Source organism: Microtus oregoni, unplaced genomic scaffold (assembly GCF_018167655.1).
Source record: "Microtus oregoni isolate MIOR12 unplaced genomic scaffold, Mior012 000000F_ref0000247, whole genome shotgun sequence".
In the NCBI taxonomy this organism is placed as follows: domain Eukaryota; kingdom Metazoa; phylum Chordata; class Mammalia; order Rodentia; family Cricetidae; genus Microtus; species Microtus oregoni.
This window is the reverse complement of record NW_024543059.1, coordinates 63,695,083-63,711,229: the sequence shown is the minus strand read 5'-3', so window position 1 is coordinate 63,711,229 and position 16,147 is coordinate 63,695,083. Positions and strand designations below refer to the sequence as shown.

At 39.7% G+C, this 16,147-nt stretch overlaps 1 protein-coding gene and 1 pseudogene across 1 annotated transcript; one reads left to right on the top strand and one right to left on the bottom strand.

Annotated features, from left to right (window-relative positions):
* The first annotated feature begins 600 nt into the window (after positions 1 to 600).
* On the top strand, positions 601 to 15,090 carry LOC121465711 (guanylate-binding protein 4-like). Its single transcript, XM_041679102.1, has 10 exons — positions 601 to 778; positions 1,433 to 1,560; positions 2,615 to 2,724; positions 2,961 to 3,160; positions 3,508 to 3,750; positions 5,565 to 5,845; positions 7,490 to 7,702; positions 13,519 to 13,621; positions 13,912 to 14,093; positions 14,905 to 15,090. Exons 1-10 carry the CDS (start codon positions 601 to 603, stop codon positions 15,088 to 15,090), a joined length of 1,824 nt encoding a protein of 607 aa, XP_041535036.1.
* Positions 10,325 to 11,638, bottom strand: LOC121446873 (annotated as a pseudogene).
* Positions 15,091 to 16,147: the final 1,057 nt, after the last annotated feature.

The window sequence follows — 16,147 nt, the reverse complement described above, 5'->3', positions numbered from 1 at the left end:
CTACTAGTGTCTGCTGGCATCAGGCAACCAAGTGGTATACAGGCAAACATTCAGGAAAAACACTCAAACATTCAGAATTAAAATTAAAAACAAAAAAATTAGTTAAATGAATACAGAAACATATATATCTTATATATATATACATACATATATATAATAGATGATAGATGGAGAGATAATACATAGAAGATAGAAGATAGATTATAGATAGATAGATAGATAGATAGATAGATGATGAGGATTTCACTAAAAGATATTCTACTTTCTGCTTATAACTTAAACTGTTCAACGAGAAAACTCAAAGAAAAATTTTATTTGTTTTACTGTAAGATGCCTAAATATGTTTGGTCATCAGAATTCTTTAATGCAGACAAAATATTTCCATTAAATTATTTAGCTTTTGACTACTTTTGAAGAAGTATACTATGACATTATGAAATTATACAAGTATTCATTTCATTTCTTTCCCTGGTGCACAGCTTGGAGTATGGTGAATCTTAACATTCTGAAGGCAGACAAACTGGTGCTCTCTCAGCTGAAAACCTAGAATTCTCATTAATCCCTCGTCTTTTCCTCTGCAGTCAAGAAACCCCAGTGAACATGGCATCAGAAGCACCTGTGTGTCTCATTGAAAATGCGGAAGGACAACTGAGGCCAAATCAGCAGGCCCTTGAAATCCTATCGGCCATCACACAGCCTGTGGTGGTGGTGGCCATCGTGGGTTTCTACCGCACAGGGAAATCCTACCTGATGAACAAGCTGGCTGGGAGGAACACAGGTGAGTGCCTCCAACACAGCTGTGCTGGGGCCCCTGGGTCTACCCACACTGTCTTATTGCAGCATAGGGTATTAGAACAGAAAGTTCAAGGCAAAGATAAATACTGAAAGGTAATTGTTAATCCATAGGGGAGGCAAGCGAGAAATTATGCTTAAGATTAATTTATCTTAAAGAGCTTTATGTGCTGGCTATATCTGAAAATCCAGATCAGTTTTGTGCACTTTACTATAATCAGAAAAAGAAGAGTCAGGTGTTGTTTCCTCAATTTATCTTAATTTCGTGTTTAAAAAGTGTAATGTTCTTGCTGCTTAGTAGAATAAGCCAGTAGATAATACAGACTATTACTATACATGCATTTCAATGTCACAAAAATAGTAAGATATTCATGTGTCAACAGTAAGCAATCACCATCTGTGGAGGAAACACAAAAACTTTCAATGTAAATGGAATATTCCATTTTCACTTTTTCTTAACTTTTTTTCTTTTTAGTGATTAATATTTTTATGCATTTTTTTTACAACTTTACCTGTTTACACCAACTCTGGCCATGATGTCACTTTTTTTTAAAACCTTGATTGACATTAACTCTTGTTTCTATTTCCAGAAGCACCAGCTAGGAAATCTCTACCCTTGTCCCTCCTTTGCCCTTTGCAGGCTTCTCTATGGGCTCCACGATACAGTCTCACACCAAGGGGATCTGGATGTGGTGTGTGCCTCATCCCCAGAAGCCAGGCCACACCTTAGTTCTGCTTGACACAGAAGGCCTGGGAGATGTGGAAAAAGTAAGGAAGAGGAACAGTAAATTGGATTAAGCTCCTTAACTCTCATTGGCCTCTGGAGTACCTAGATTTTCCTTATATGAGAACTCCCTCTTAATCACAATGTATCTTTTCATTCTGTTTACTGGTGAGAAGTTTGATAACTAATGTGGAAGAAGATATTCAGATGTGGGACAGGACTGTCATCATTAAGGGAGCTAATCCAGTTAATGCAGATATGTAAAGATGCTGTGAGTGTTTCCCCACAGAGAATGCTGGTTAAGGATAACTGAGGTTCTGAAGTACCAAGACTTTATTTTCAGCAAATAGTTTGCCCCTTACAAATTCTGTGGTTTCAGCCATGCGTATGAGTTATGTATACCTTCCACTTTTGAGTAAAATGATTGTGATAGGTCTCTATCACAATTACAGCACTGTTCATTTAGTAAGACTAGCAATATTTAGTAATATAGTGAAGTCGGTAGTAAGGTTGCCATGCACTGCTAAATAACCCTGTAGGTTATTATATAGGATTACAAATGAGCCTAATTAAGCAGTGAAAAACACACATTCATGTACCCCATCAAATAAAGAGGGCTAATCAGGAAGAGGAAGGTTGGTGAGATAGGGACAAGAGAGGGTAAGGGGGACAAGTAGGTTCCAAACCTATTTGTGGATGAAAAAATGAGTTAAATTTAAAGGCTTAAATATGTAATAATTTCTCAGAACTTTAAGATTATTACTCTTACATGGGGCAGTTAAACCTTATGTGAAGGGAAGCTTTTAAGATTCTGTGAGATTTTGAAATCCTCACCACTCTGGACTGTTAATCAAAACTATTCACTATGGACAGAAAAGGCCTATTAAGCTGGCAAAATATGAGTGAGTTCTACCAGTGACCCTGAGTAGAAACGACACATCCTCTGAGTTCTACTAACAGGAACATAGCTTCATAGTTTGCTTTTTTCTTACAGTTCATAGCACTAGTTCACTCTAAAAAAAAAATCAAACAAACAAAAACAAGAATCAAAAAACATTTTGGATCACTTCATCTAGAAAGGAATGTTCTGACTTACAGGGCGACAACCAGAATGACTGCTGGATCTTTGCCCTGGCTGTACTTCTAAGCAGCACCTTTGTGTACAACAGCATGGGAGCCATCAACCAGCAGGCTATGGACCAGCTGCAGTATCCTTTCTGTGATGGAGAACATCCCAGCCTGGGAATGCTGTAAAGCCAGTGTTGACAGATAGGAGACAGAATAATCCTAGCACAAGCGGAAATCTCATATACCAACTAATGAGTTCACGCTTGAGTCAGAATATGGTATATGGCAAAAGCATGCGTGGGGATGGATGAGACCAGTGTGAGGTAAGAAGACTGGGGACCCTGCTCATTCATCACTTCTCCTTAGCCACCCCCAGCTATGTGACTGAGCTGACAGATAGGATCAGATCAAGGGCCTCACCTGACCAGGAGGATGAGGTGGAAGACTCAGCTGAGTTTGTGAGCTTCTTCCCTGACTTCATGTGGGTTCTGAGGGATATGACCCTAAGACTTGAGGCAGATGGACAAAGCCTCACAGCAGATGAGTACCTGGAGAATTCCCTGAAGCTCAAGCAAGGTACAGAGAACGGTGATTGGAGAACAGAGGGGAAAAGTTCCGTGAATTTGCATTTTATGCAGGTTCTTAGATTTGACTTTCTCTTGGATTTTTAGGCTGTTTGTGAAGTGATTTGATTCCTGTTTAGTATCTGTCTCAATATGTCAACTTTGATTGAAATGTTCCCTAGTAATGGAGACACATTCACCCTGTACTGTGATTGGAATGTTTTAATCTCCCTTTTAGGTTCTGTAGAGATGTACACCGCCAAAAACATAGAGCAGAGAGAACATCTATTAGGAAATATTCATAAGTTACACATTTACACCCTGCTAGCTGTGTGACTATATTTTCTTTACTTTCTCCAGGAACCAGCGAAGAAGATAAAAATTACTACCTGCCCCGATTCTGTATTCGAAAGTTCTTCCCCAGGAGGAAATGCTTTGTTTTCTGTCCACCCACTGATTGGAGGAGGCTTTCTGAGCTTGAGAGCCTACACAATGATGAGCTGGATTCTGACTTTGTGCAGCAGGTGGCAGAGTTCTGTTCCTTCGTCTTCAGCTCTTCCAAGGCTAAAGCTCTCCCAGGAGGCGCTGAGGTCAATGGAGCTCGTGAGTCTCCTGTCAGTCCTTCTTGATAGCTTTAGAGAGTACACATTTGGGAAATGATATAACATCTACCTAACTCGAGTTTTAACAATTTTTTTTTCAAATTCCAGATGATCTCAGAGTGTACTTAATGCCTTTGTAAGTTAGATCTCTGGCTGGAACATTTATACTGATAGGGAAAGAGAGATTTTTACCTTCAATATTTCTATGCTTACTTGTAGTAAGTATTGGGTGTTTAAACTATCCAATTGGATATCAAAAGACATGCATGTCTACTTAGCTTAAATTTCATTTAATTAAAATAGATTTAAAAATTCAGATCATGTGCCCACTTTGAATGTTCAGTAACTATCTAAGACTGTGCCAATAATAAAGGGAATCCTAGACATAAAATAGATTCTCCAATCCCAGGCTCTGTTTGACAATGCTGAGCTTAATCAAACCAAATAACACCCTTCATTTGACTCAGATTGCAACAGCTCACACAATGACTGAACCCTACCAGAAACAATGTTCAAAAAAAAATGAATGATACACACATTAATGATGAGAGAATGATCTTCTTTTAAGGGTCCTAAGTCTAACTGGATATATATTCAATAAACCCAGGCATATTTTATATTAAGGAGGGATTTTGGCCATTTTGGGGTCACAAATCACCTGAGTAGCTTGATAAAGGGAAGGTTCTGAGGCAGAGCAGTTGCTTAGATTTGACAAGAACCTGATTCAACACCCAGAAACACAGACACCAAATAATTAACAAGAAAAATAATGAAATTAGCAGATAAATACAAAACAGAGCTAGGGTGCATTTCAATTGATGATCACTTGCCTCGCATGCATGTGAGAACCTGGTGTTGGTCACCGGTAACACAGTCAATACAGATATTTTGCATCAGTCAGAAATTAGACAGCAGGCCATGAGTGCCCCGCAAATTCAGTTCATGTTTGAGAGTCAAATTAGAGTCACTCTTCTGTGCAGTGTTGGCTTTGCAGGCATTACACCCTGTGGAATCACAGTGACTATAGTGAAGTTGGTCTTGATAGAGTGCCTCGGTGATAGAACAGGATTCCTATGAAATTGCTGGTGGCCTTGCCCAGTATTAGTGGTTAGCACAGAAAGGAATGTTGGTAGATACAACCCGTCTCCCAAGACATTCCACCTCACCTTGGGAAAATAATTAATTTCAGGAAGGAGACTGAAGTAGAGAAATATAGGCTATGGGTGCAATAATTTCCTCACTCCCAAGCCCTCCACTGCACCCCTATAAAGGGTCCTAGGAAGCTCTTTCCCCTGGAAGACTCCTTAGTTTCCCCTGAGAGAGAAAAGTTACCTTACTATGTATGGTAATAACAATAATGCTGTATGTAGTAGGTTAGATTATGGTCTCTGTCTGCCCTCTGTCACTTTATGCTGCCTCATGACGCTAACAAGCTCATTGTACATTCACTATTGTCTCATTGCCTTGTAATTAAAGACATTTTTGACAGGGGCTTGACTTCGAAAGAGGGTTCACAAATTAAAGTATTTAATAAGCCACATCATTTAGTTTCTGTGGTAAAATGTTCTTCCAAAAGACATCTTTACATAATGTTTGAATCATTAATTTAACTTTATAATGTAATGAATTAAAGAACAATATAATACACAATGAACAAGAAAATGGTTATGATATTTCATAAAAGATGATTCATAGAATGACATGGGTTCAAAGAGGAAGAAAAACGAAAAAGGTATCTTTAGTATAATGTACCATTTAAGCATGTAGACCATAAAACAAAACACAAATGGGAATTTACCTGTCATGTCTCATCAGAACTGGGGATTCTAGTGCAGACCTACTTAGATTCCATCAACAGTGGGACTCTGCCTTGTTTGGAGAATGCAGTGATGATCTTGGCTAAGCATAAGAACCAAGAAGCTGTCCAGAAGGCAACTGAATGCTACACTGTGAAGATAGCCCAGAAACTCAGGCTTCCAACAGACACACTCCAGGAGCTGCTGGATGTGCATGCAGCCTGTGAGAAGGAAGCCATCGCCGTCTTCATGAAGCACTCCCTCAAGGATGACAAACGGGAGTTCCAGGAGAAACTTGTGGTAATAGACCTAAACATTTCTCCTTGCTGTTGCCTGCCCTTCTTCAATGTGAAGACCTTTGACCCTGCATTAAAAAATTAATAATTAATTTTTTCCAGTCCTATCACATTTTCCTCTCCCTCCTTTGTCTCCTCTTAGTCCCTCCCTTGACCTCTCTCTCACCACTCCTCCTCCTTTTTCTTCAGAGGTCAGTCTTCCCATGTGTAACAGCCACTCATGCTATATCAAGTGGAAACTCCTTACTAGACTAACACTACTGCTTACTAGACTAAGCACCTCCTCTCCTGCTAAGACTGAATGGGGGATGAGACAAACCAGTAGGAAGAAGGGGTGCCAAAAGCAGGTAACAGAGTTGGAGACAGCCCCTGCTCCCACTGTTAGGAGTCCCACAAGAAGATCAAGCTACACAACTGTAACATGTGTAGAGGAAAAGGTTAAGTGGCTAAGGAGTTAAAATGTGACACTTAATTTTCATCAGCAGCTGGAAACAATGCGCATCTATTGGGTCATGCTGTTGAGATACAGCACAGGGCATTGCTGTACACCAAGCTAAAGCAAGGGACAAAAGGGGCTTTCACCTAGAGCCTCTAAGAACTCCTTCAATATTCAAAATAGAAAAATGTATTCTACCTTCCCCTGTTTCTTATCCCTCTGAATTCCCTTGTCTACAGTCAGGTATAGACAACTGATTTTCGAGAACTAATATAATTAAATAAGCTCTTTGTCTTCAGATCACCCAAAGTTTATAAAACAATGAGTATCATTTATGTTAGTGCTTCTCAATCTGTAGACTGCAAACCCTTTTGGGTTGAATAATGTATTCACAGGGGGTCACATATCAGATATCCTGTATAACAGTTATTTACATTACCATTCATAAGAGTAGCAAAATCAGTTATGAAGTAGCAACCAAAAACAAATTTACGTTTCGGGCTCACAACAACCTGAGGAGTGGTACAAAAAGACTGCAGCATTAGTAAGGTTGAGAATCACTGTTTATGGCATGTTATGATAAAGACACCAAGGAAAGGAAAAGAACTCCAAGACTTCCTCTTAATTTTAATGACCAGAGACACTGCCACACACAGTTTGTCTTTCAGTCTTTATTTGAATATCTTACAAGTAACAAAAATATATTAATTCATCCTGAAGAAGAGAGTCTAATTGCAGTTTATAAGGATCCACTTTAGCATCTTCATTCTTTACCTTCATCCCTTTCACTCTCCCTGAAGGAAGGTGTGAAGCACTCACTACTCTGTTCAGAATGAACCTACTCACAACTGACAGGTGGATTTGCTATGCAGATATTTTCACCCACACCAAAGCACATTCTCCGAAGAAGCTGTGTCTCCTCCTGGTTGAACTTTGTGTTCGTTATTGGTGTGTGGAAACCTCTTCTTCTGAAGGACACAGAGTTCATGACCACCCAGCTCACTCTCATAGCTCTTGAGCTTGAGGCCAAGGAAATTAGGAAGGTCTCTGGAAGTCACTTAGAGCTGACCAAACCAGGAATAAAGCAAGTCTCACAATCTTCCTTCTGTCCAAGTCTGCTTTGGGACTATCACATTCCTTCATCCAGAAATATCACAGTGGTATTTTTCTTCTAAAAGGTTCTTTGTTTTTTCTTTTCTACTTTACTGGCAGGCCACCATAGAAGAATATAAGGAAAATTTCATGCAACAGAATGAAGCAGCATCTCGCAGTTATTGCCTGGCTACACTGGAGAAGCTTGCAGAGCCCCTGAGGGAGAGCATCTCACGTAGAGATTTCTCTGTTCCTGATGGGCACAGACTCTACTTAGAGGCCAGAAAGAAAGTTGAACAGGACTATGAGCAAGTGTCCAGGAAGGGAGTGAAGGTGAGGAATGAGGGCAGGTATGATCACACAGCATGAGTACCACAAGAGCAGTAGCTGCTGCTCCTGGAATCTAAGAACATTCTCTGGAAAGAAATCAGAATAACTTTTATCTTGGCCATTATAGTCTTTACAGCCACAAAATACTGCATGAATTAATAAATATTCATTTTCTCAGAAGAGATTTATAACATAAATCCAAATGAAAAAGAAAATTAATTATGAATGATTGAGAAGCAGCCTCCAGCCAGTACCCAGGATATAAAAAAGCATCCACAAATCTGGTAAGGACTCAGGAAAAATTCTTACCTATCTGAGGGCTAGACTTCTTCTATCTGAGGAGAAAAAAATAAGGAAACACATACGCTTTCTGATGGTAGGTTTCTCTTTTATTTCATCTTAAAAAATGCTCCCTGAGAATCTCTCTGTCTTTACACAGCTATTCTTTACATATGGGTATATATCTCTCTTTACATATATACATCTGCTTCTTCTTCATCTCTCACTCAGCACACACATGCACACACAACACACACACACACACTTCACTCACGTTCTGCACAGCTTTTTCCAGCTATTCTCTATATAGCTCAACATGACTTCCTTTGTACACTGCCAATGCTCCTCTCACAGCCAAACTCTGGACAAGCATATTTTACATTTTCAGGGCCTGACCTATTCTCATAACACAAGATATGTCACAGTTTTTCTTAGGCTAGGGATGTCACATTGACTGGCCAGTGAGTAACACTTGGTCATGCACATAACCTAAAAAATTAGGGCTCCCAGACAGAAAAAGACATTGAAGTTCAAGACTTAATATCAGTAAGCTAAAGGAACCTTGAGTGTAGGGAATATGTGCATAAAAAGTGCATTACTTCGTGAGGTTTATGTCTACCAAAGTTACTTGGTTTCTGACCTTGTTTCAGTAATAAGCAACACCTGGGAGTTTGTCCTTGCGTATTTCTCTCCAGGGGCAACCACTTTATTGTGAGTATGTTCTGAAGTCCAAAATTAGATGTCTTTGTGACTGAGGAAACTATTACTTTTCTATGTCAGTCTGAATAATGAAAAATATCCTAGTATTATTTCTACTCATCAAAATTATACAGATTAAGCAGAAATCATCTTCTGTCTGTTCACAGTTATATGTATGCCCAAAAGATAGAATATTTACTTGAGACAAACAGACAAGCAATGAGCAAAATGCCCATAGCAGTTCTTGGGGAAGAAATAAAGTGGCACACAAGAGAAATAAAGACAGGAGTAGCTGGTCATTTACAGTCAGTAACCTCATGGCCTTTCAGGTAGGGCTCCCCACCGGAGAGCCGTTCGTCTGGTAAGTCAACCTGTGAACACTAAATGTCATCTGCTGTACACCCCTTACAGTCTTCTATAATTAACTCATTTTATAATGTGATATTTGTTTCTTGGTTTTGAGTTTTTAATTACCTTTTATTTAAAACTGTTCTGAATGATAAATGTCTTCCTTTATGATAAACAAACACAGAAATGGTAACCTACTATAAAACAAAATGCACTTCTGATAGTCATTATTTTTCTGCTTTGGACAGCTTATTGTTTTTCTTTTGTCACAAAAAAATGGAAATGTACCTATAGAAAGGCTCAATATAAGCTATCTTTAGAAACAAAAAGGCATTGATTCACAAAAGTCTATGAATAGAACATGTAACGAGCCCATAAAAATATAATAGATTTGTTAAAAATATTCACAACTAATAGAACATCTGAAGTGTTCTTGTACGAAATATCACATGAGGAAAAGGAGTCATCAATGTCTAAAAAAGTGGGTTTGTTCATAGTCAATCTGATAAGTTACAATTAGAAGTGACTGCTGAGATGTAAGAAACTTCGACATTATTCTTCTACAACCCCTTTAGTTCAAGTCTTTCACTCAATAACAGAGCTGAGGATCTGAAACAAAGTATATTTGAGTACAAAGCACTTGAGAAGCGATACTTCTTTTCTTTTTGTTCTTCCTTTCCCTTCTTTGTTTCGGTTTGTGTCATCAGGTTTGTGTCATCATCAGAGGGTTTTCCTGAACTTACAAACAACTTGCCTGCTCAGCAGTGAACAGGAATTTCTAAGTGCAGGAGCTTTTACTTCTTCAGACCTGTGTGTGTGGATATCTGCATAGGCAACTAATGTATTCTCATCTTTTCAGAATTTAATCTTCCTTTTAGCAAAAGGGGATACCAACTACTGTATGCCAAAGAGATTATTAGTCTTGGTGTGAATTCCCTTTCAATTTTTTAAAAGTTTTGATATTCTGAGCTTTTAATATAATATTCTAGAGTAGGTTACTCAGGACATGCTGTGGCCAAGGGACTGTTAAATAGAAAGCTCAATTTATTCTTTGTGACTTGATGCATAGATGAAATATTTAACATGCAATAACAAAAACTGATCATTTATAAATTACATCCTAGTCTTTTCACACTTTTGGATGCAGACACCATCTTCAGTTTTCTAGCGTTAACCCTGCAACATCCATGATGTCCAGGATCAGTTTAAAAGATCATCAAATTCCTTTTGTTAGTTCTTCCATTTTCTACTGTCTCTTGCTCCAAGTTTATCTGAATAATTACTTTCTAGTATTCTTTGCTATTGCTCTTTAGGACATTCTTGATTGTCTCTGTGTTTTATGGGCTAGTTGGGAGAGGGCTTGAGAAGGGTGTAATACTGTGAGAAGGTTGTGAGTCACCGGGATGCCTCTAGGAATGATCCCTTCCATGGCTGCAGGAAGCCCTCCTGAACTAAACCTGGTATGTCTGGTAATACCTACATGTGACACCTTGGAGTTTGGGATGAGTTGCTTGCTGATTAATGACTGACCAAGGAGCTGAAGTAATGAAGATTTATTTATTGACACAGTAAGCTTTCTGGGATGCAACCTGCACTGTTCAGTGGATCTCAGTGGCAGCTGTCTCCCTCATTTCTAGTGATGCTTGTTCACTATACCAGGCCTTGTGTGGTGTGATGATACTTGGTGCATTTACCATGGACCCTAAGAGAAGCTAGAGGGCTCACTCATACACACTGAGGGATGCTTCTCATACCCTTCCCTCTTTGACAGCCTGAGGTAAGGCTTTCTCATCTACCAGGCCACTTGAGCTGCATTCACGAGGAGTGAGCCTTGCCTCATCTGCTGATAGTGAAGTCATTGGTGACGTGTTGGTTATGCTAGTCCAGACACCTTACAGGGAGGTGTAGTTTCTCTGATAGAGCAAGTCCTGTAGGGTGTAGACCTTTGACACTCACAGAAATCACCTTATCACATCTTGTAAGTAGTGATCAAAAAATAAGATTCTGAATCCAAAGCCTTGGTTTTAACACCAAACACCTTCCCTAAGCAACTAAAGCCAAAGAGGGCCAGGGTCTCCCCCTGGATCCTCGCCACTCCTGAGGCAACCGGGAATCTGCTTTATGCTCTATGGCCATGTGCCCTCTCCTAAAGTGTAGTACAGACACATGTTAAACTGATAAGGATTGGTGATGTGGCTAACAGCAAAATCACTGTCTTTCCCACTGTGACAGATGGATGTTGCACATGTGACCCCAAGTTCAACAGCAGCCTTGATGTCCCTGTCATAGCCAATGCCAATTTTCATTATCACTCTCAGAGCCTCGAAATTCTCCAGATCTTCTCTTGTGAGGGTGATAGCGGGATATATTATGGCATCCATGAGGGCCTCATTCAACACCTTCTCATGAATTTCCTGAGTGGACTGTGAATTGTATAAGCCTACAATGGCCAAGTTCTTCAGGATGGGCATTTTCACAGTGCAGTCTTTGCTGGTGCCCCAGTACTACCAAGGAGCTGAAGTACAAGGGGTCATTCATGATCTGGGGGCAAATACCTTCACAAATTCTGTCCAGTCTCTGTTGCTTGCATTTATACTCATCCATAAGAGCCATTTTTTTTATTTTTTGCAGAGGTTTAATTTCATGAGTCTTTTTTTAAAAAAATATTTATTTATTTATTATGTATACAATATTCTGTCTGTGTGTATGCTTGCAGTCCAGAAGAGGGCACTAGACCTCATTACAGATGGTTTGTGAGCCACCATGTGGTTGCTGGGAATTGAACTCAGGACATTTGGAAGAGCAGACAATGCTCTTAACTGCTAAGCCAACTCTATAGCCCCTCACAAGAGTCATTCTTTATGTAACTTTGCAACTCTCTGATTAAAAAAGCAAATCAGTCCACTAAGAACTTAGAAGAAATCTCAAGAAGGTATACATTTTGTGCCACTTTGAACTCAATGTGAATGTGTTCACAAACTCTACAGTTAATGGAATGGGTTGGCTGTCTTTACCAGTTAACAAACATTTACTGTGATGAAACGCTCATCCTCAGCAGCTAGAGTCCATGAAGAAGGGATCCCAGCCAGCAGGCAGCAGCAGTAGATCCAGCTCCCACTTCTCCCATCATTCTCTGCGGCAGCTAGATATGCTGATATGCTTCACCTCAGGGTAACGAGGCTCCCAACTTGGTCTCTCAATAATGTGATTTTTTTTTTGTTCAGAGTATAGATGTTATTACAGAAAGAACTTTTATTCTCAAGAAGTTTATGGTTTTAGCTGACATGGACAAATAGAATTTGTTTGATAAGTTGGGAATACCTATCATATTTAAATGACCTTAACGAACCTAGACGTATCAGTAGAGATGAAGATTATAATAACATATTGAGTATTTGTTTTCTAAATTGAGTTAGTGTTATTTTTCTCATTGAAATATCAGTTTAATACTCAGGCCAGAAGGATTTAGGTTTAAACAGTATCTCCATTGTACTGTTGAGGGGTATGCTAAACAGAGAAACTCCCACAGACTTGCAAAGAAGCAGAACAACTTCATTCAGAGTGAAGATCATACAGATAAAAGAGGAGTCATAAAAGTGAGGATATACAAATGACCCAAGTTCCACTCTTTGGTGTACACAGTACACAAAGGGCCACTTTGAATGGATTGAAAAGAAGGCAGAAGCAGTTACTATGGTCATAGTTTGAGTTGTTCTCTATATTGGAGGATATGTTGGGCCATACATTCAATTTCCCCATGCACATACCTTTTCTCTCAAACAGTGCATTTGATTTTAATCATGTGAGTGCTCAGTTGTGCATAGGCATGAAATGCTAAGTATAAATATTCTTTGTAAAATTTTACTTGAAGGACAAAATTTGCTTATTGCACTGTGCATGCACTTAAAGCAACTTGAGACCAGATCTATTCTATAGGATGTATATTTGAATAAAACCTGTCTTGACTCGATTTAGGGATGGATATACTTATGCTTTTGCTCACAGAGGAATGTATATGTAGCCAGTGCAGGGTTGTAACAGGAGTGTCGGTGTTAGGAGTGTTGTGTGGAGAGGGGTTATGTGTGCATAGTACCCACAGGTAACGGAACCAGGCTGGCAAGTGCATCATTACAAGAAGGGGAGGGATGTATAGCCTAAATCAAATAAGGCCACAGACTATTTTTTCCCTAAGCCTGCCTGCCTTATATGTGTTTGTGGAAGTGCACACAAATCTGGCTGGGGTTATTAGCTGGAGTGGCTAGTGGGTGACATTCCTGGGAAACAATGCTGGAGAGCTAGCAGGGGGCTGTTACAGAGGGCTTTTTAATCTCAGCAAAGATTATAGACTTTTTACAACCACAGAATTAAAGGACTCGTGGGAGCTAAAGCAGGATTCAAATATTGCAGTCAGGTTAGTAATCTCATTGAATGATAACTCTTTTATCATAAGAAAATATCTTGCCACTTAACATTTTCTCTCTTTTGGTACCCAGGCAAATGAGGTGTTACAGGACTTTCTGAAGTCACAGATAACTATAGAAGATTCCATCTTGCAGTCAGATAAAGCCCTCACTGATGGGCAGAAAGCCATGGCAGGTACTGAGAGTTCCTGTAAGGCCCTCTGATTTATAATCAGAAACGTACCCCCCCCACACACACAAACAAGGATATCTCTCCTGTATCTTCTTCTCTATCTGAAGCCATAATTGGGACTGGTGCTGCATGGCTAGCCTGTCAGTACATTTCCATCATGTATGAAATCAGTGCCTACCGATGGGAAGATGCAGAGAGTTTCTATGGGGAAATAAGCTTGGTGTATGAGATCAGGAGGGGAGCTCTCCATTCTGATTATCCTTACTTCCTTCTGCAAAACCCTTGTGTGACAGCTGAGCAGGCCAAGAAGGAGGTGGATGAGAAGGAAGTGGAGCTAAGGAGGCAGCAACAGAAGGAGCAAAAGCAAGTGAAGGAGGCTCAGAAGATAACCTTGTCAGAAAACATGGCCCAGCTGGAGAAGAAGTTGGAGAGGGAAAAGGAGAACCTTCTGAGAGAGAAGACTCACGAACTGAAGGTGAGGATAGATGGGGATGGAAGTACCTGGAAGATGATGACCCCATAGGAAGGAGAAGTGTGACACTGTTAAGAAAATCATGATCCCACAGAGAACCCCAAAGACATGTGACCATGAAAAACTCAAATCCACTTAGATCCTGGTGAAGCTCTTAAATCTAAAAATGCATCGCTTTTTGTAGCACTAGAAATCTAAAGAATGATAAAAAAAATACACAGGGGATTCTCTTGTATGTTTTAGAAGAGTTTCATTTTACTCCAAATGACAATACCTCAACGCACCACCACTCCTAAGAACTGTCCAGGATACCCGTTTGAAATTATCAGATTAGTCAGCATAAGAACCCGAAGTTCTGAACCCGGCAGTGTCTGTTTCCAGATCTGGTTGGTATATTCTACAGAACTAGAGTAAAGTGCAGTCTTTCTCCCCACCCAGAGCTTGACAGCTCTGCTTTCAGGACAACAGATAGTTACCATCATGTGTTACACAGATGGGGTCAGCTCAGCTCAATGATACTGAGACTGAATGAGAGGTAAAGTCACAGACCTCCAAAATGGAACTGTGCTTTACCCCATGGTTCTCAGGGCTGTCCTAGCACCAAATCCCATTAATCCCAGAAAGAGAACTGTAAACATTTATCACCTATAGTTACTCTCACTCTTCAGCTCAAAAGTGTGAGGTTCTGGAAAAACTGGTCAAATACTGATTTTTGTAAACAGAGGAAACATGTATAATAAGCTTACCTGCTGATGTTATTAATTATGAAATACTACTAATTTGTATTCTTAAAAGTTGATTCTCTTTTTGGTAGGCACTAAAAGAACTACTTCCTGAAGGAGTTGGGAAGCAATATGATGACTTAAGAAGGGAAGCAGAGAAAAGAAAAAAAGAGATTGAAACCATTTCTAAGATTGTTGAATGGGGTGTTTCTGTACTGCATGACACACTGGTGAACGTACTCAGCTCAACTGTTAGAAGGTTTATAAGGCATTTGTAGCATACATAGTGACTCACAATTTTAGTGTGTATGTCAACAGATTCATTCAAGGGCAGTTTTAATTTAAGGGTTATCAAAGAATGTCAGATACTGAAAGCTAAGGAAGCCTATCAAAGTAATCTCTTCATAAAAAGCTAACTATACAGTGACAGATGTTCATATGCCTCATTATGATGATTATTTTACAATACATATATACATCAGTTATGGAACTGTAAACCTTACATGTATACAATAAAAGCAAATGCCCAGCATACTGTGTGGTCGTCTCATGAGAACCACTACCGTCTGATACCAAGGTCGAGCACCTGACAGCAGCTTACTGGTGACATCTCTGAACAGTGGACAACTCATTTGCCCAAACACTCACCCAGAGAGAAGTTGCAGTTTGGTTTACTCACATCCTCATTGATATTTCAGAGAGGTAGATGTACTTACAATTGGAATCTCTGCACAGAATAGTTCAGAAAATCATCAAAATAAAAATATTCCATTTACAAACTGGAGCGCGTGTGTGTGTGTGTGAGAGAGAGAGAGACAGAGACAGAGAAAGAGAGAGAGAAGAATTTTACTTGTCTAATGTGTTGGTGTGTTTTGTTAATTTTATAAAACTATAGACATATTTTGGAAATGGAATCTTCCTTGAGAAAATGACTCACTAAGATTGGCCTGTGGGCTAATCTGTGAGGTTATTGTATTGGCTGACTGATGAATGATGTGGATGGGCCCAGCCCATTGTGAGTGATGCCACCCCTGGGCAGATGGTCCTGAATGGTAAACTGAGCAAGCCATGATAAAGTTAGACTGTAAGCAGCACTCCTCCATAGCCTCTGCATCAGCTCCTGCCTCGAGGTTCCAGCCTTGCGTTCCTGCCCTGACTTCATTAATGGAGTGGGACCTAAGAGTTGTAGCATGATATAATCCCTTTTCCTTCCCCACAGCAATAGAAGTACTAACACAGATGCCTCCTTTTCTCTGCCCTGGAACTTCCATGCTACCTTATGGATCCTCTTCAGAACAGTTTGGACTCTAGAGTTTATGTTCTCAGTTCTTCACA

Bases quoted from the DNA above. Each gene is read 5' to 3' on its own strand.
- LOC121465711 (XM_041679102.1), top strand. From the start codon at position 601: ATGGCATCAGAAGCACCTGTGTGTCTCATTGAAAATGCGGAAGGACAA. The intron at 3,751-5,564 runs GTGAGTCTCCTG...ATGTCTCATCAG, and splicing joins CGCTGAGGTCAATGGAGCTC to AACTGGGGATTCTAGTGCAG. The intron at 7,703-13,518 runs GTGAGGAATGAG...TTTGGTACCCAG, and splicing joins TGTCCAGGAAGGGAGTGAAG to GCAAATGAGGTGTTACAGGA.